The sequence below is a fragment of the Amblyraja radiata genome, chromosome 46, assembly GCF_010909765.2.
Source record: "Amblyraja radiata isolate CabotCenter1 chromosome 46, sAmbRad1.1.pri, whole genome shotgun sequence".
NCBI lineage: Eukaryota > Metazoa > Chordata > Chondrichthyes > Rajiformes > Rajidae > Amblyraja > Amblyraja radiata.
Window position 1 is genome coordinate 717,304 of NC_046001.1, and position 19,409 is coordinate 736,712.

At 49.0% G+C, this 19,409-nt stretch overlaps 1 protein-coding gene across 4 annotated transcripts in view; it reads left to right on the forward strand.

Moving 5' to 3' along the window:
- Nucleotides 1-19,409, forward strand: part of itga7 (integrin subunit alpha 7) — a 129,181-nt gene that overhangs the window by 50,707 nt on the left and 59,065 nt on the right. For 2 of the 4 annotated variants that reach the window (XM_033015652.1, XM_033015651.1), the window contains exons 2-6: nt 6,144-6,271; nt 7,755-7,834; nt 13,923-14,178; nt 16,867-16,998; nt 17,644-17,763. In XM_033015652.1, coding sequence (XP_032871543.1) covers nt 6,144-6,271; nt 7,755-7,834; nt 13,923-14,178; nt 16,867-16,998; nt 17,644-17,763 — 716 coding nt within the window. The remainder of the gene's footprint in view (nt 1-6,143; nt 6,272-7,754; nt 7,835-13,922; nt 14,179-16,866; nt 16,999-17,643; nt 17,764-19,409) is intronic. The other 2 variants (XM_033015653.1, XM_033015654.1) reach the window with 2 other exon arrangements.

Sequence of the window (19,409 nt, forward strand, 5' to 3'; positions counted from 1 at the left end):
AGACACCTCCTCCACAATAGGTCTCAATGCTGGTACCTTGCAAGGATGCATTCTCAGTTGCCGACTGTGCATTTGCCTAAACCAAAACCAAAATGGCTGCCAATATCGTCAAAGATCCACAGCATCCATAGGAGTCTGAAAACCATGAGCACAAGGATCGAGAATACTCTGAAGAAGGGTCCCGAGCCAAAACGCCACCTCTCCATGTTCTCCAGAGATGCTAGATGCAAAATTGGGACAGGCAGCATCTTCAGACTCCAAACATCACCCATTCCTTCTCTCCAGAGACGCTGCCTGTCCTTCTGCATTTTATATTTATCTTCAGTGTTAGCCACAACATCCGTGGTTCCTTCCTGCACATCTCCAGGGATGTTGCGTGACCCGCTGCGTTACTTCAGCATTTTGTGTCCTTTTTTGTACACGTGACAATAAACTAAACTCAAACTTTGATCATAAAGCGTTCGTTATAATCTTCCACTTTTTAAAATTCCCCTTTTCCCTTCACTTCCATTGATTGAGTTTGTATCTACGGAACTTGTGTGGGTAGCATGATATCAGCATGAGATCCAGGTTGATCTCGTGTGGATCAAACATTCAAGATGTATTGGGAAGATGCGTGTTAAGCAAGCCGCTGTACAACGAGTCTTTAACAAGATACTCACTCGAAGGTTGTTCATCTCATTCTTAGCCCAAGATGTTTGTCAGATGCTGACACGTTACACAAAAGGCTAAATCTTGAGTTTACCATCCTCTAGCCTACCAAAGAGACTCCTGGTGACTGTTATGTCTGCTCATAGAAACATAGAAAATAGGTGCAGGAGTAGGCCATTCGGCCCTTCGAGCCTGTACCGCCATTCAATATGATCATGGCTGATCACCCAACTCAGTATCCCATACCTGCCTTCTCTCCATACCCCCTGATCCCTTTAGCCACAAGGGCCACATCTAACTCCCTCTTAAATATAGCCAATGAACTGGCCTCAACTACCTTCTGTGGCAGAGAATTCCACAGGTTCATCACTCTCTGTGTGAAAAATAATTTTCTCATCTCGGTCCTAAAAGACTTCCCTCTTATCCTTAAACTGTGACCCCTTGTTCTGGACTTCCCCAACATCGGGAACAATCTTCCTGCATCTAGCCTGTCCAACCCCTTAAGAATTTTGTAAGTTTCTATAAGATCCCCCCTCAATCTTGTAAATTCTAGCGATTACAAGCCGAGTCTATCCAGTCTCAAGTTTCTATCTTTCAGACTTTTAACTCCTAATTTTAAACCTTATTTCCACGCTGACCTTTTAAATCGTACACTGACCTCCGCCTGTGAGACGGCACGGGGAAGACAGCTTACTTCTCCATTTTTGGGTCAAATGTTGAGCAGTGTAAATTGGGAACATTACAACTCTCCCTAGATCATGTTTAGAAAGCTCTTCTCATTGTTGTTGGGGACGCTGAGTTTTGAACCAAAGGGAGGGTTCCAGTTTTGGTGGTTCCGAGTTAGCTGATCTTGACCAGGGATCTGTCTTTGTTCTTCTCTCTCCATCTCCCTCTCCCTCTCCCTCTCCCCCTCTCTTTTTTCCTTTCTCACTTATGAATGCTAGATTGCTTCTCTGTTATTTTCTGCAGGTAGTGGTTTGTTAGAAATGAAAAGCAATGGTTGGTGGCAGGCTCCGTGATTACGACACTGCAGCAGAGATAACTGGGAGGAAGTGAGTGACTTCTGGGAACAGATTTATTAGTACAGATATCTTTTGAGGGCACTGTGTGTAGGAAGGAACTGCAGATGCGGTATGAATATTGACTTCTGTAACTTTAAGTAACCCTTGCTTTCTCTCTCTCTCTCTCTGCATCCCTCCCCCTACCCAGTTCTCCAACCAGTGTGACTGTTGCTCTGATTACAGTGTATCTCCATTTGCTTTGTTGTCACCTTCTAGTTAACAATGATCTACTCTACATTTTCCTTGAGCTTCATCTCTTTTGATCGCTTACAATTCCGTATCTCTCGTTTCCCTCTCCCCTGACTCTCAGTCTGAAGAAGGGTCTTGACCCGAAACGTCACCCATTCCTTCTCTCCAGAGATGCTGCCTGTCCCACTGAGTTACTCCAGCATTTTGTGTCCATCTTTTGAGGACACTGTCCATCATGGGCGGAAATTGCTTTTAAAACATGGGGGGGACAGGGGTCGGCAACCTCCGGCCCGTAACCCGAAATCATCCGGCTCGCAGGCGTATTTTTTTTCAATTCGTTTTCGAGACCCGGGAACTGCAGCCAGTCCCGTGGCACGCAGGCGAGCTGGGCGCTACAGCCAGACCAGGGGCAAGCGAGCCAACCCGGGAACTGCAGCCAGTCCTGTGGCACGCAGGCAACCTGAGAACTGATCCGTTTTGCCGAACCAACAGAGGGGGGGCCGAGATACCGGCTCGCTAAGTCGGCCTCGGAAGTCGGCTATGAGAACGCGGATCTGCTGGTTTAGTTTAGTTTAGAGGTACAGCACAGAAACAGGCCCTTCGGCCCACCGAGTCCGCGTCACCCAGCGATCCCCGCACACTAACACTATCCTACACACACCAGAGACAATTTTACATTGACACCAGACCAATGAACCTGCAAACCTGTACATCTTTAGAGTGTGGGAAGAAACTGAAGATCTCAGAGAAAAACTACGCGGTCACAGGGAGAACGTGAAAACTCTGTACAGACAGCACCGGTGGCCGGGATCGAACCCGGGCCTCTGGCGCTGCAAGCGATGTAAGGCAGCAACTCTACCCCTGCGCCACCTTGCCTAGGGGTTGTAAAGAATTTCAAGAGGCACTTAAAAGCTGAAAAGGGTACAGGGATTACAAGTTAGCAACCCGCATTGCCATTTGCAACCTTTCCCCAAGAATGTTCACCAAGTCAAGTCAAGTCACATTTATTTATATAGCACATTTAAAAAACAACTCTCGTTGGCCAAAGTGCTTTACATTTGTTATAAGAATAGTACAACAAAACAGACTACATACATATATACATGCAGCCCTCACTCAGAGGACGTCAGGAAAGGCTTGGGAGTATAGATACATCTCTGTTTTTTGCTGTGGCCTGTTGGGGAGATGGCGCCCGTATAGCGGATAAAAACAGACTGGACAAGCTAATCAGGAAGGCCGGCTCAGTGGTCGGGGCTGAGCAACGAACGGTCCAGCAGGTGGCAGAGGCCAGAACTCTGAACAAACTGGGTTCAATAATGACCAACCCCACTCACCCACTCCATGCCCTGAAGGTGATCAAGAGCAGCATCTTCAGTCAGAGGCTGATTGCACCAATGTGCAAAACTGAGAGACATAGGAAGTCCTGTTTACCAGCTGCTATAAGGTTATATAATGCGCATAAATAACTGCACTTTTTTTTAAATTAATTGTATTTTAATTTGTATTTTAACTTGTATTTTAACTTGTTAAGTATGGAAGCCATTTGAGGAAATGTGTGGTGTTATGTCTGTCTTGAAGCTGTCGTGGCACTGTAATGTCCTGTAAAGGATTATTAAAGGTATAATCAATCAATCAATCAATCAATCATCTTTAGTCTTGACTTAAAAGAGTCGATGGAGGGGGCAGTTCTGATGGGAAGGGGGATGCTGTTCCACAGTCTAGGGGCTGCAACCGCAAAGGCACGGTCGCCCCTGAGCTTATGCCTAGACCGTGGGATATTCAGCAGCCCCAAGTCGGCCGATCTGAGGGGCCTGGAGGTGGAGTGGTGGGTGAGAAGACTTTTGATGTAGGTGGGGGCAAGCCCATTGAGGGCTTTGTAGACATGGAGGAGAATCTTGAAGTTTTTACGGAACCGCACAGGGAGCCAGTGGAGAAAGGCCAGGGTCGGGGTGATGTGGTCCCTTTTTCGGGTGCCCGTCAAGAGTCTTGCTGCCCTACGGCGTTTTGGACCAGTTGCAGGCGGGACAGGGAAGATTGGCTGATGCCAGTGCAAAGGGAGTTGCAGTAATCTAGGCGGGAGGAGATGAATGTGTGGATGATCTTTTCCAGGTCATCAAACTGGAGGAATTGTTTTATTTTAGCTATCGTCCAAAGCTGGAAGAAGCTGGCTTTTACCACGGCATTGATTTGTTTGTCAAATTTCAGTGCTGAGTCACATTTTGACGTGTGGGGCTGTGGAGAGTGGACCTGCTCGCTGCCAGGGAGAGTGGTTCAGTTTAACGTAGAGAAGATCAAAACCTATGTGGAAGTGCAACACGCCCATGATGATAGCAGGAGAGTCTGCTCATGGAATGTGCTTCAAATAGCAGCAGCAGGGCTGAAAGCTTGAGACTATCCAAATAAGGCAGGAAGCTGGAGCACAGTTGACGGACAGTACACTGCCTAAAATACCAGGACCACAATAGGGCTCTGTGTCCCGGCTCGCTGTGGAATGCCAAAAGAGAACAAGGACAACACTTTCCCTTCAACTGTGTTTACACTACAGGCAACAGCAGATAAACACATACCTGATCCAATCCGAGCGTGCAATTCCAAAGTACTCAAATCATTTCTCCTTCATTTAATCTTGCCGTGCATGACTTTTGATCATTGAATCGAGAAAATAATCTAATCCTGAATCATGCCTGCTCAATTTATTGGAGTAACTCAGCGGGTCAGGCAGCATCTGTGGAGAACATGGATAGGTGACGTTTCACAGAATGCTGGAGTAACTCAGCGGGTCAGGCAGCATCTGTGTGGAGAACATGGATAGGTGACGTTTCACAGAGTGCTGGAGTAACTCAGTGGGTCAGGCAGCATCTGTGGAGAACATGGATAGGTGACGTTTCACAGAGTGCTGGAGTAACTCAGCGGGTCAGGCAGCATCTGTGTGGAGAACATGGATAGGTGACGTTTCACAGAGTGCTGGAGTAACTCAGCGGGTCAGGCAGCATCTGTGGAGAACATGGATAGGTGACGTTTCACAGAGTGCTGGAGTAACTCAGCGGGTCAGGCAGCATCTGTGGAGAACATGGATAGGTGACGTTTCACAGAGTGCTGGAGTAACTCAGCGGGTCAGGCAGCATCTGTGGAGAACATGGATAGGTGACGTTTCACAGAGTGCTGGAGTAACTCAGCGGGTCAGGCAGCATCTGTGGAGAACATGGATAGGTGACGTTTCACAGAGTGCTGGAGTAACTCAGCGGGTCAGGCAGCATCTGTGGAGAACATGGATAGGTGACGTTTCACACAGTGCTGGAGTAACTCAGCGGGTCAGGCAGCATCTGTGGAGAACATGGATAGGTGACGTTTCACACAGTGCTGGAGTAACTCAGCGGGTCAGGCAGCATCTCTGGAGAGAAGGAACGGGTTACGTTTCGGGTTTAGACCCTTCTTCAGACTGAGTCAGGGGAGAGGGAAACGAGAGATGTAGATGGTGATGTGGAGAGATAGAGAAGAAATTAATGAAAGTAATAATGATAATGGATACAGGCCATTATTAGCTGTGTGCCAGGTGAGAATGAATATAGACAATGAGACTCAACAAGACGACTTTGAAGCTGGTACGACTTGAGTGGAGGAGGAACAGAGAGAGAGAGAGGGGATGCAGGGGTTACTTGACGTTAGAGAAGAAGTGGCAGTAGCTAGAGTTCCTGGTCTTCACCCCTCTCCAGTTTCTGGCCAGCACCGCCATTCAATATGATAACAGACAATAGACAATTTGAATTAGTGACCCTTGCTTACTTTGACATTTATAAGTTCTGAAGAACATAGCGCCGATTTAAAATCAGGGTTTCCTATCAGTTTCTTTTGTTCTTGCTCAGCTGCCCAGTCGCTAATGTTTTCAACGATGATGAATGATGGTTAGGTTTGGACAGGTTTAGAGGGATATGGGCCAAAAGCAGGCAGGTGGTACTAGTGTAGATAGGGCATGTTGGTCGGTGTGGGCAAGTTGGGCCATAGGGCCTGTTTCCACCTTGCGTGACTCAATGATTTTATTTCATTCAAATTGAACTGCATAGCACAGAAAACCCTTGCACAACCCAGTCCAAATTCTTGGCCATTGAGATATTTTTCTGAGGGAATTGCAATCAACATGCATAGAATTTGTGTTGTGGACATGTGGGGTTGCACGGAAAGCACTTACCCCAAACTATACTGTGAGAGTGTTTCAATCTAACCCTTTCTTTTGCTTCTTTGCAGGATTTTGATCGGGGCACCTCAGGCCCGAGCCCAATCGCATCAACATGCAAACCGCACTGGAGGACTCTTTGCCTGCCCGATAATAACAGAAGATGATGACTGTGATCAAGTCAACATTGATAATGATGGTCAGAGCCTTTCCCTTATCCCCTTTTGTATCAAACTCCTCCTCACCCATTTTTGGAAAAAAATAAGTGCAGGAATAGTCCATTCGGCCCTTCGAGCCAGCACCGCCATTCATTATGATTATAGACAATAGACAATTTGAATTAGTGACCCTTGCTTACTTTTACAGTTATAAGTTCTGAAGAACATATCGCCGATTTAAAATCAGGGTTTCCTATCAGTTTCTTTAGTTCTTGCTCGGCTGCACAAATTTCGGATGGAGTCAGTGCATGTCTGAACCTCCTGATAGGTTGTAACTGGAAGCAGAAACCTAGACCCAGTCCTATGGGCAGGAATTTCAGCTGGCTCTCAGCGCCCTCTGTTAAACCCTGAGCTAGCTGATTGTAGCATGCAGGGAATGACTGGTTATATGGGCCATGTTCTAAGCGGTCTAAAACGATTCTGTGTACACCCCAAACTTCTGGCGATTCTGCTCTGAAGGCCCTGACTCGCATCTGCTCCCCGGAGAACTTTAATTATAGGTGGTACACAAAAAAGCTGGAGAAACTCAGCGGGTGCAGCAGCATCTATGGAGTGAAGGAAAAAGGAAATAGGCAACGTTTCGGGACAAAACCCTGAAGGAAATAGGCAACGTTTCGGGCCGAAACCCAAGGGTTTCGGCCCGAAACGTTGCCTATTTCCTTCGCTCCATAGATGCTGCAGTGGTAGAGCTACTGCCTCACAGCGCCAGAGGCCCGGGTTCCATCCTGACTATGGGTGTTGTCTGTACGGAGTTTATCTTGCACTAAACGTTATTCCCTTTGTCCTGTATCTGTACACTGTGGACGGCTCGATTGTAATCCTGTATAGTCTTTCCGCCGACTAGAAAGCACGATACAAAAAGCTTTTCACTGTAGCTCGCTACACGTGGCAACAAAACGAGACTAATCGAAACTAAGGTTTTGTAGTTCAAGCTCACCCTTGAATGTATGAGAAATGCAAGGCACACAGTGGGGAAAAATCACAACTTGCTGATATTTTTTTTTTTTTTTTTTTTTTTTTAATTTATTTTTTTTTTAAATTTTATTAGAAGTACAGTAAATTACAGTAATAATCACATATATCTTATTACATTTGTTGTACCACTTCGTTTTTCGAGCATTAAAAAAAAGGTAGAAATAATAGAAGTAAGGAAAGTGAGCGAGAATCGTGAAGGTGCAGGAAAGTGTTGAGAGAAGAGAGCCCCTTAGGGAAGAAGTTAGAGAAGGAATTAAAGAAAGGAAATAGACCCTAGAAAGAAAAGAAAAAAAAAGGAGAAACAATCGCTCTATTATAACACAAAACTCCGCAATAAAGGATATACCAACTGTGTTTTTTTTTGGTTTTTTTGCTGGTATTTGACAGGGTACAATGCTCAGTGGGGAAGTCATGCCAGTTTGTTAGTTGGCGGATCTGATTAACAGATGATCGGGGCTGACACGTTATGCATTCCTCTGTCTGTTCCAGTTGACCTGCAACGGGAGAGCAAAGAAAACCAATGGCTAGGGGTGACGGTCAAAAGCCAAGGAGTTGGAGGGAAGATTGTGGTGAGTTGACAAGGGGCTCGGAGGGATTATACAAAAATAATGTCTCCGCCTGAAGACACAGTGTGGACGGTCGAACTATGCTTGTGAACAGCTGTGCACTAGTAACTGATCGGACATGGAGCTATTGCGTTCAAAATCAATTTAATCCTGACATTTTTCCTCAATTATTCAAGGATGGGGTCAGCAGTTATGGTTATTGAACCTTTCACTAGGAAGGATCTTAAAATTGAACTTGGTATCAGGCATTGCCTTGCTGGTTGTTGCCATTTAGCAGTTGCCTTGTAGATGCAGGGAGATTGCACAAGGGGGTTAGAGTCAAGTTACTTCATGGGGAAGCTTCTTGGCTAGAAATGTGGAACTGACAGTTTCAGGGGGCAGCCTCAGTAGGAAGGAGAACACTGCAAGGAATGGATAGTCTATTTAAAACAATGTGCAGGAAGGAACTGCAGAGGCTGGTTTACATCGAAGATAGACACAAAATACTCGCTAGAATTTAGGAGATTGAGGGGGGATCTTATAGAAACTTACAAAATTCTTAAGGGGTTGGACAGGCTAGATGCAGGAAGATTGTTCCCGATGTTGGGGAAGTCCAGAACAAGGGGTCACAGTTTAAGGATAAGAGGGAAGTCTTTTAGGACCGAGATGAGAAAAACATTTTTCACACAGAGAGTGGTGAATCTCTTAAGGGGTTGGACAGGCTAGATGCAGGAAGATTGTTCCCGATGTTGGGGAAGTCCAGGACAAGGGGTCACAGTTTAAGGATAAGGGGAAATCCTTTAAGACCGAGATGAGAAAAACATTTTTCACACAGAGAGTGGTGAATCTCTGGAACTCTCTGCCACAGAGGGTAGTTGAGGCCAGTTCATTGGCTATATTTAAGAGGGAGTTAGATGTGGCCCTTGTGGCTAAAAGGATCAGGGGGTATGGAGAGAAGGTAGGTACAGGATACTGAGTTGGATGATCAGCCATGATCATATTGAATGGCGGTGCAGGCTCGAAGGGCTGAATGGCCTACTCCTGCACCTATTATCTATGTTTCTATGTATCTAAAATGCTGAGTGACGTTTCGGGTCGAGAAGGGTCTCAATTCTCATTCCTTCTACCCAGAGATGCTGCCTGTCCCGCTGAGTTACTCCAGCACTTTGTGTCCATCTTCTATTTAAAACAATTGTTCAACTCCTGGGGTCCATTTTAGAATAAAAGTTACTGAGCCTGAGGGAACATTAATACAAGAATGATAGTTGGCCGAGGTGATCCAGGGATAACCTCTGCCCTGTTATTAATTCAGCTCCAGTGTTAGGCTGTCTCCTCCCCCCGCCCAGTTTCCCCTGACAAAGTTGTCAGGAGGCACCGTTTCAGCAAAAGGCCAACGGAAATCAAATCAAAAATCTGTTGAAAGTAATAGTTTTCCTTTGAAACTGCTTGAACTTGAAAGGACGCCTTGATGAACGATCACAAGACTGCAGAGAAAATAGATGAGGAAAATCTCATCTTAAAAAGGCACGTAGCTATTTGTGGCAGCCTCATCACAGAATCAGTGTAAAGCTTATCCCATGACCAGATGGTCGTGGGTTCAGATCCCAGTCTCGTCTGTGACTTCAATGTTCCCATCACTGCATGGTTGACATGCAAGTGAGCACCGTTAAATGACATTACTTTCATGTTACTTCGCTACAAGGTCACCCTGTACTGGTTGGTTGGCTGCACATCAGCATTAAATGCCTTTTGCCTTCGCTGAAACCATCTCGCAGCTGGGGATCAATGAGGTTGGCCGTTGAACAAGAACAAAAATAAAGACAGGGCAAACAGTGGATGTAAACACTCATGTGAATCCGTGACTGCAAGGATCCTACGTCGAATGGATTGGACATCCAGACCAGCAACCACGAGTTAGTAACACTCAGCACCAAACAGAATGAACTAGTTTGAAGAAGGGTTTCGTCCCGAAGCGTTGCCTATTTCCTTCGCTCCATAGATGCTGTTGCACCCGCTGAGTTTCTCCAGCATTTTTGTCTACCTTCGATTTTCCAGCATCTGCAGTTCCTTCTTAAACACAGAATGAACTAGTTGTTCTGTACTAGTTGTGGGCACTATAGTGGCACAAGCTGGTCAAACTGCTGCCTCACAGCGCCAGAGACCCGGGTACAATCCTGACCTCCGGTGCTATCTGTGTGTGGAGTTTGCACGTTCTCCCTGTGACCCCGTGGGTTTTCTCCGGGTGCCCTGGTTTCCTCCCACATCCCAAAGGCATGCGGGTGTGTGGGTTAATCAGCCCTCTGTAAATTGCCCCCTAGTGTGTAGGGCAGGGGTCGGCAATCTTGTTCAGCATAGAGGCCAGGACCCATGTCTGTGAGCGGATGGCAGGCCACATATATAAATATTTATAAGCAATGTCATGTCTACTGAACATAGCAGTTAGTTTGAGACACTGGTATTGAAACTACCCTCGCCCCTCTCTGTCCTAAACTTCATGCAGACCCTTTGTTACCCTCTCTACCCCCTTACCCCATTCACTCTCCCTTCCCCCCTCTCTCTCCTCCCCCTCTCTCTTCCTCCTCCCTCTTTCCACCTCTCCCCCTCTCCTCCTCCCACTCCCCTCCCCCTCTCTCTACCCCCTCTCTCATCCCCTCCCCATCTCTCCTCCCATTTCTCCTCCCCCTCTCTCATCCCCTCTCTCCTCCCCTCTCCTCCCCCTCTCTCCTCCCCCCTCTCTCCTCCCCCCTCTCTCCTCCACCTTCTCTCCTCCCTTCTCTCCTCCTTCCCTCTCTCCTCCCCTCTCTCCTCCCCCCTCTCTCCTCCCCCTCTCTCATCCCCTCTCTCCTCCCCCTCTCTCCTCCCCCTCTCCTCCCCTCTCCCCTCCCCTCTCTCTCTCCCTCTCTCCTCCCCTCTCTCTCTCCCTCTCTCCTCCCCTCTCTCTCTCCCCTCTCTCCTCCCTCTCTCCCTCCTCTCCTCCCCCTCCTCTCCCCCTCTCCTCCCCCTCTCCTCCCTCCCTCCTCCCTCTCTCCTCCCCCTCTCCTTCCTCCCTCTCCTCCTCCCTCCTCTCTCCTCCCCCTCTCTCCTCCCCTCTCTCCTCCCCTCCTCCCCCTCTCCTCCTCCCCCCCTCCTCCTCCCCCTCTCTCCTCCCCTCTCTCTCCTCCCCCCTCTCTCTCCTCCCCCTCTCTCTCCTCCCCCTCTCTCCTCCCCCTCTCTCTCCCCCCCTCTCTCCTCCCCCTCTCTCCTCCCCCTCTCCTCTCCTCCCCCCCTCTCTCCTCCCCCCTCTCTCCTCCCCCTCTCTCCTCCCCCTCTCCTCCTCTCCTCCCCTCTCTCCTCCTCCCCCCTCTCTCTCTCCTCCCCCCCCTCTCTCCTCCCCCTCTCTCTCCTCCCCCTCTCTCCTCCCCTCTCTCTCCTCCCCCTCTCCCTCCCTCCCCCTCTCTCCTCCCCCTCTCTCCTCCCCCCTCTCCTCCTCCCCCTCTCTCCTCCCCCTCTCCTCCTCCTCCCCTCTCTCCCTCCCCTCTCTCCTCCCCCCTCTCTCCTCCCTCTCCTCTCCTCCCCTCACCACATCTCCACCCCGGTTGCTCTCTACCCACCCTCTCCCCCCCCCTCTCTCCCCCCCCTCTCTTCCCCCCGTCTCTCCCCCCTCTCCCCTCACCCTCCTCTGCCCCCCGCCCCTACCCCTCTCTCTACCCCCCCCTCCGTCTCCGCCCCCCTCTCTCCCTGCCCCTCTCCTCCCCCCCTCCCTCTCGCCCCTCTCTCCCCTCCCCCCCCCTCCCCCCCCTCTCCTCCCCCTCTCTTCTCTCCCCCCCTCCCCCTCCCCCTCTCGCTCCCCCCTCTCCCCCTCCCCCTCCTCCTCCCCCTCTCTCCTCCCCCCATCCTCTCCTCCACCCCCCTCTCTCCTCCCCCCCCTCTCTCCTCCCCCCCTCTCTCCTCCCCCCCCTCTCTCCACCTCTCCTCCCCCTTTCTCCTCCTGGCCCGTAGGCTGCCGACCCCTGGTGTGGGGAGTGGATGAGACAGTGGGATGAAGTAGACCTAGTGTGATCGATGGTCGGCGTGGACCCCGACTGTGCTGTGTCTTTCAATGAATTGAAATTGATTCCTGATATTGAACCGCATCCCAAGAGCAGTGAAAGTTTCCTGAATACTGCCCCTCACTTTGAATATTTCCCACACCCATTTCTTTTTTAAGATAATTGTGATTTACAATTTTGTTTTATTTTTCTTATCGCGTGTTCTCTTCAGAACGCTTTGAGGAATACAACCCCACAGTTGCTGCCCTCCTTCAGATTTCTCACAAGTAGTCTGTGTGGGTGGTGCTGCTGAGTTTTAGCATTTTGACTGTGAAGGACGTAACAGCTGAGCTTGACCTTGCCTTTACCCAGGATTCAAGCAAGTTGTGAAACACAAGGTGCTGGAGTAACTCAGCGGGTCAGGCAGTATCTGGAGGACATGGATAAGGCACATCTCTGGAACACAGAAGTGCTGGACAAGATTTCAATATCATCAGTCAGAGTATTGAGTATAGAAGTTGGGAGGTCATGTTGCAGTTGTATAAGACGTTGGTGAGACTGCATTTAGAATATTTTGTTCAGTTCTGGGCACCATGTTATAGGAAAGATGTTGTCAAGCCTTCAGAAAAGATTCACGAGGATGTTGCCAGGACTAGAGGGTGTGAGCTACAGGGAGAGGTTGAGTAGGCTGGGACTCTATTCCTTGGAGCACAGGAGGATGAGGGGAGATCTTATAGAGGTGTACATAATCATGAAAGGAATAGATCGGGTAGATGCACAGAGTCTCTTGCCCAGAGTAGGTGAATGGAGGACCAGAGGACATGGGTTTAAGGTGAAGGGGATAATCTGAGGGGTAACCTATTCACACAGAGGGTGGTGGGTGTATGGAACGAGCTGCCAGAGGAGGTAGTTGAGGCTGGGACTATCCCAACATTTAGACAGGTACATGGGACAGGTTTGGAGGAGCGGGGTACTGATTGGGGATGATCAGTCATGATCACATTGAATGGCGGTGCTGACTCGAAGGGCCAAATGGCCTACACCTGCACCTATTGTCTATTGAATATAGGCCAAACGCGGGCAGGAGGGACTAGTGTAGCTGGGACATGTTGGCCGGTGTGGGCAAGTTGGGCCGAAGGGCCTGTTTCCACGCTGTATCACTCTATGACTCTATGACACCATTCGAGCAGGCAGGGTGGTCTTTATTGTAAGAGAAACCAGGAGTTAGGTTAAGCCAGAAGTGAGTTTGGGTAACTGGGGAAAAATTGTGTCCAAAACTATTGTGTCCAACTCCAAAAATACCAGTTAGGAGGTTGGGAGGGACTTCTTTAACCCAAGGGGGTGCAAACGTAGAACTTGCCCTCAGGTGGAGTGGGTGAGTGGAATAGTGGGGCTGCATATAGACAACTGCATGATGGAGGATGGAGAGAGTGTGCAAGAGGAGCTCCAGTGGAGCATACAGTAAATAACAGAACCGACCAGTTGGGCCAAATGTTCATGTCATAGGAGCAGAATTAGGCCACTCAATCAATCTTTCCCTCTCAATCCCTTTCCCCAGCCGTCTTCCCATAACCCATACCAATCAAGAATCTGTCAATCTCCGCCTTAAAAATACCCAATGACTTGGCCTCCACAGCCGTCTGTGGCAATGAATTCCACAGATTCACCGCCCTCTGACTGAAGAAATTCCTCCTCATCTCCTTTCTAAAGGAACGTCCTTTAATTCTGAGGCTGTGCCCTCTGGTCCTAGACTCTCCCACCAGTGGAAACATCCTCTCCACATCCACTCTATCCAGGCCTTTCACTATTCGGTAAGTTTCAAAGAGGTCCCCCCTCATTCTTCTAAACTCCAGCGAGTACAGGCCCAGTGCCGACAAACGCTCATCGCATGTTAACCCACTTATTCCTGGGATCGTTCTGGTAAACCTCCTCTGGGCCCTCTCCAGAGCCAGCGCATCCTTCCTCAGACGTGGGGCCTAAAATTGCTCACAATGCTTCCAATGTGATCTAGCCAGTGCCATGTAAAGCCTCAGCGTTACATCCCTGTTTTTCTATCTCGCTTTGCGCTCTGTAAGTTCCACGTGAACGTGCGATGTTGCTTGCAGACTTGTGCCCATCGCTATGAGGTGAGGCAGCGCGTGGACCAGCTGGCAGAAACCCGGGACATGATCGGCCGTTGCTACGTGCTGAACCAGGACTTGAAGGTCAAGGACGAGTTGGATGGTGGCGACTGGAAGTTCTGCGAAGGCCGCACGCAGGGCCACCAGCGGTTCGGCTACTGCCAGCAGGGAATCGCCGCCGGCTTCACGCCAGACGACCACTACATCTTATTTGGCGCCCCGGGCACGTACAACTGGAAAGGTCAGTCACTTCCAATTTTGTGTGAGAGGGGAACAGGCCGTGGCAACCAGGAGCATAACACTAGTGGTTGGCGAGGGTGTCACCCCCTCATCCTGTGAGTCATTATGGGATCACTGCACGGACACTGAGCTATCTATAGTTCCAGTCGTAATTCCTCTTATGACCACAGACATGCTGCACCGTTTCTTTCAGCTCCAAGGCGAGGAGATGGGCGATCTGCTCCCCCTTCCGATGCCCCAGACACGTGCGGCACTCTCCATCGCTGCAGTCTGGGTGTATGGCACCTCTCTGCCCCCCCCCCCCCCCCCCCCCCCCAGCGGTTAATAGTGTGAGCAGCCATCAGCAGCTCTGAACGCATATTGCCAGCTATTTGGAGACGTTTATTTCTAGTTGTGTGTGGGCAGCCTTACTCAGCTAGTTGTACTCTCCATTCCTGACAGCAGGCATAAGACTGTAGCATAGAGCTGCCCACTTTATTGTGAGGGGCTCGTGCGCCTGCTTCTACTCTCCATCTCCTTGCTCTGTACCTGAAGTTCAGGGAGCTGCTTCATCCAACTCCTTCCCACGACTTCATCGTCCCCAGAACACAGGCTCGGCCTCTCCAGCAACAGATATTACTCAGACTGCATCATGGTAACAGGCTGCCGTTTGTGCTCCCAAACGTGTTCACAGTCCGTTCTTCCATGGATACCTGGCTCCATGGAAACATGCCGACAGCCAAATTCCACTGGGCCCAAACTGTTTCCACTTCTCTAGAAGCGTAGCCGATCAGGTAACAGACCGAGTGAAGAATTGGCTCAGTGTCCTTTCACCTTTGAGGTTTTGGTAGGGATCCAACTCAAACCGGTGACGGAGAAAATCAAAGACAGACACAACATGCTGGAGTAACTCAGCGGGACAGGCAGCGTCTCTGGAGAGAAGGAATGGGTGACGTTCGGATCAAGACCCTTCTCCGGTCTGAGGAAGGGTCTCGCCCCGAAACGTCACCCATTCCTTCTCTCCAGAGACGCTGCCTGTCCCGCTGAGTTACTCCAGAATGTTGTGTCTGTCACTGGAGAAAATCACCTCTCTCACTGACGCCAGTGAGGTTGCTGCCATTTTGATGTTAGTCCCCGTGTGTCTACAACTATTGCAGTGGGCGTCTCACTCAGAGAGGCTGCGAGAATGGGTAGTGAGGGGGACAGCAAGACGCCACGCGCAGAACGGGATGCTTTTCTGCGCTCGGGGTTTAAGATGCATCTTTGCGTCATGCACTCAACACCCAGTCTGAGGCCACCACTATTCCTCCTTCCCCTCAATTGGATCCTTCACCATTGCAAACGCAAACTTGCACTTGAAAAGGACAGATCCAGTTCTGTTTAACAGGTGACAAAGACTGCCACATGTTCAGATCCACAATATACAGCAAGATACACACAAGCTGCCACTGTCACTCCTGCTGAGTTCGATCAGAGAAGACCCGTGTGGAGGGATGGGGGTGGCCATGTACATTCCAGTCATTTATCCCCAAACTTTGTTCCTGACTCACACAGAAGTCACCTTTCATAGTCCGCAGCTGAGCCATTTTGTTCTAAAGTCACGTTTTGCCACGTTTGTTGTCGGGCAAGAATTTTAAATACATAGATACATAGAAAATAGGTGCCGGAGTAGGCCATTCGGCCCTTCGAGCCAGCACCGCCATTCAATACGATCATGGCTGATCATCCAACTCGGTATCCTGTACCTGCCTTCTCTCCATACCCCCCTGATCCCTTTAGCCACAAGGGCCACATCTAACTCCCTCCTAAATATAGCCAATGAACTGTGGCCTCAACTACCCTCTGTGGCAGAGAGTTCCAGAGATTCACCACTCTCTGTGTGAAAAAATGTTTTTCTCATCTCGGTCTTAAAGGATTTCCCCCTTATCCTTAAGCTGTGACCCCTTGTCCTGGACTTCCCCAACATCGGGAACAATCTTCCTGCATCTAGCCTGTCCAACCCCTTAAGAATTTTGTAAGTTTCTATAAGATAACCCCTCAATCTTCTAAATTCTAGCGAGGAACATCTAATGCTGTGGTGTTGTAGGTGGCAATAGTCAGCAATTTCTTTCTTGTTTTTCCTACACAAGTCCAAATGCACTTTTAAGGACCTCTTAAGACTTATTGGTGAGCATTCAGGGAGTTCTATGACTCACCGTCCAAAAGTTAGTGTCAGATGGCCAAACAACAGCGGTACCCCAGCATTGAATGTGTTTAATTGATGCTATTGAATAATCTGTGGATGACAGTAGCAGAGCCATTGGGACTCCTGAGAGCTCCTTGGATGATGGCCCCACACCCTCAATCATTTTGATGTAGGCCAGTGAGGTTGAGTCCAATCAACACCTTCTCTCACCCATCTTCGATCTCCATGTTGAACCTGCAGGGTCTTGTGGAACTCAGCATTTGGTCAAAGGTAAGTCTCCATTCCTTAGTCCATGGTCCAGTCCTTGATTGCCTTCCTCCCAAGTTGGCCGAGTCTTGAGCTCAGCCCCTGTGACCTCTCTCTTTACCCAGTGTGGATTAGGTGGCAAAGACTTGCGTGAGGTGCAAGACAGGACCAGCTCGTTACCCAGCTCCCAAGCTGGCCAGTGTGAAGTCTGGAGGACGATTGCAAGTGTGAAGTTCGCTTACGGTTGTTCTTGCTTCATTTACCTCCCAATATTTTTAGGTAATGTCCGGGCAGAATTGTACAGTCACTCTATGGTCCACATGGGAATCTATGACGACGGACCATACGAAGTGGGTGATGAAAGAAGGCAGGAGGCTGAGCTGGTTCCTGTACCTGCCAATAGCTACTTAGGTAGGATACTTGTCTAGTGCAGACAGAGAGCGGTGACTGGAGCCAATCCAACAAGGCTGAGGATTCCATTTAGTGTCCCACCCAGAAACGCCACCAAAATATAACCTGCTTCAGGTTACCAACGGCCATTTTGGTTTGACTTGTTCCCATTTTGGTTTTGCATTTCACGAGCAAGTCCACTGTGATGTGTGAAAGTCACACATACGCTGGGTTCATAGTTGCCTCCAGGGCTACGTTAGTCCTGCACTGGCATTATCGCATGGCATTGCAGTGTAAAGGGCATGGCTCTGCTCGATGGTGCCCAGTCAGTGCCCACGCCTGGCACCAGACACATCATGGCCACGTCATGCCGAGATTGCTCCATAACATTGACTCCGTTAGCAATGACCCTTGACAGTGTCCAGGAAATAACATGCACTGAATGAGTTCCAGCTTGTCGTGAAATGCAAAGCATTGCCCACCCCCCTCCCTCTCGACACAAACCCACTCTATGATTTACGATTTGTGTTATCATTTAATCCAGAGGAATCCTCAGTTGCTTGCCCAGTCACCCCCCTCTGCTCTGCGCTTCCTTCTCGATTCTAACTCATCTTCTTCTTTCCCCCCCACCCCCTCTCCCATTCCCTGCCCATCTCGAACGCACAGGTTTAATATTTCTGTCAACAACCAGTAGTTCAGACCCTGATCAGCTGGTTTACAAGACACCGGACCCTGCTGAGAAAGCAGCCAGAAGCCCTCATGACGTAACCCAACATAGTTACTTAGGTTTGTAAGTGAGCATGTGCCAGGAGAAGTGTGCAGCCATTCCCTCGTGTCTTTATCTGTGTCCAAACATTCTGTGTGGGGGAAGGGGAACGAAAAACAACGTGTAATGTTTCCTTCCAGAGGCTCCCTGTTCCTTTTGATGGTCACATGAATGTCACTGCTTCCTGTTGGTTGGGCTCCTTGACAACTACTCACGTGGGCCTTTGGTTAATGGTGATCCCGACTCTAAGTAGGAAAATACAATAGGAGTAGTTCTAACAACTTCTTTGTCACAGGGCAGATAGATTATCAGTTCGGTAGAAGATGGAGGACAAAATGAGTTGAAAAGTGAGGGCGGAAATAGCAGACAGGAATAGAAAATGCCTCCAGAGGTCTTGGATAATGTTCTGATTCCTACCATCCAGAACAACAGAAAAAGATCAAGTGGCCTCGCTCTCAGTACTAAGATAGATACAAAATGCTGGAGTAACTCAGCGGGATAGGCAGCATCTCTGGAGGGAAGGAAGGGTGATGTTTCGGGTCGAGACCCTTCTACAGACTGGTCTCGACCCGAAACGTCACCCATACCCTCTCTCCAGAGATGCCGCCTGTCCCGCTGAGTTACTCCAACACTTTGTGTCCATCTTTGGTTTAAACCAGCATCTGCAGTTCCTTCCCACACATCTCACTCAGCCCTGGTCCTTATAGTTAAATGACAATCATCCACTGAGGAGATGAATCTGAGTAGACACAGCTTGGAGCAACTTTACCGAATGGTGATAAGGTTGATCATAAGAACAACTGCAGCTCCCATGGCAGGCTATTGCAAAGAATCAGGGGGAGAGCGTTGACCCTGGATGTGCAAGGAAGCTGTCTTGTTAAACGTGACATTGTTGACGTTCAAGGCACCATATGGAAGCAGTGATGTTGTGTGTGAGATGTGTGCATGGTCCACAACATCACACTGTCGAATTGACTTCAAGCAAGCTATCATGATCCCAGCTCAGGAATGTATGTGTACTAGTTGGAAGTTTGCCCAGTTGAAAACGGCTTCACTCAATTCTGGTAGTCCATTACACAGTTGGCTGACAGAGAGTATGGCTGCCTGCCATTGTGCCTGCAAGGAGTGCTTCCGATTATCCTGCATGCAATGACACCAGAATGTTTCAGTTAACTGCTGACAATTCTGAAACCTGGTGTCGTCCACATGGAAAGGGTGAGTGTAAGAAATGAACGTACGAACGGGGTTTCCAAGGTTGGTCGCTTGAGATATATCTCAAATGTTGGAGAATGACTTTGAAAGATTCCCAACTCGATGTGTCAAATTCAGCTTCCATGTGTGAAGGGAATTCAGAATCACTGAGAATCGCTGCTGCAGATTTACAGTGAGATTTGCAAGAACCTCCTATTTCCCCTCAAGCTTTGAATGAGGTACAAACTCAAACCCAGTACATCTGAATGAAATTCCACAGACACTTGTGGAAATCCAACGCTGACTGGATTAGACCATTAGACAGGAGCAGAATGAGGCCATTCGGCCCATCGAGTCTACTACGCCATTCCATCATGGTTGATCTATTTTGCCCTCTCAACCCCATTCTCCTGCCTGCTCCCCGTAACCTTTGACACCCTTACTAATCAAGAAGCTATCAATCTCCGCATTAAAA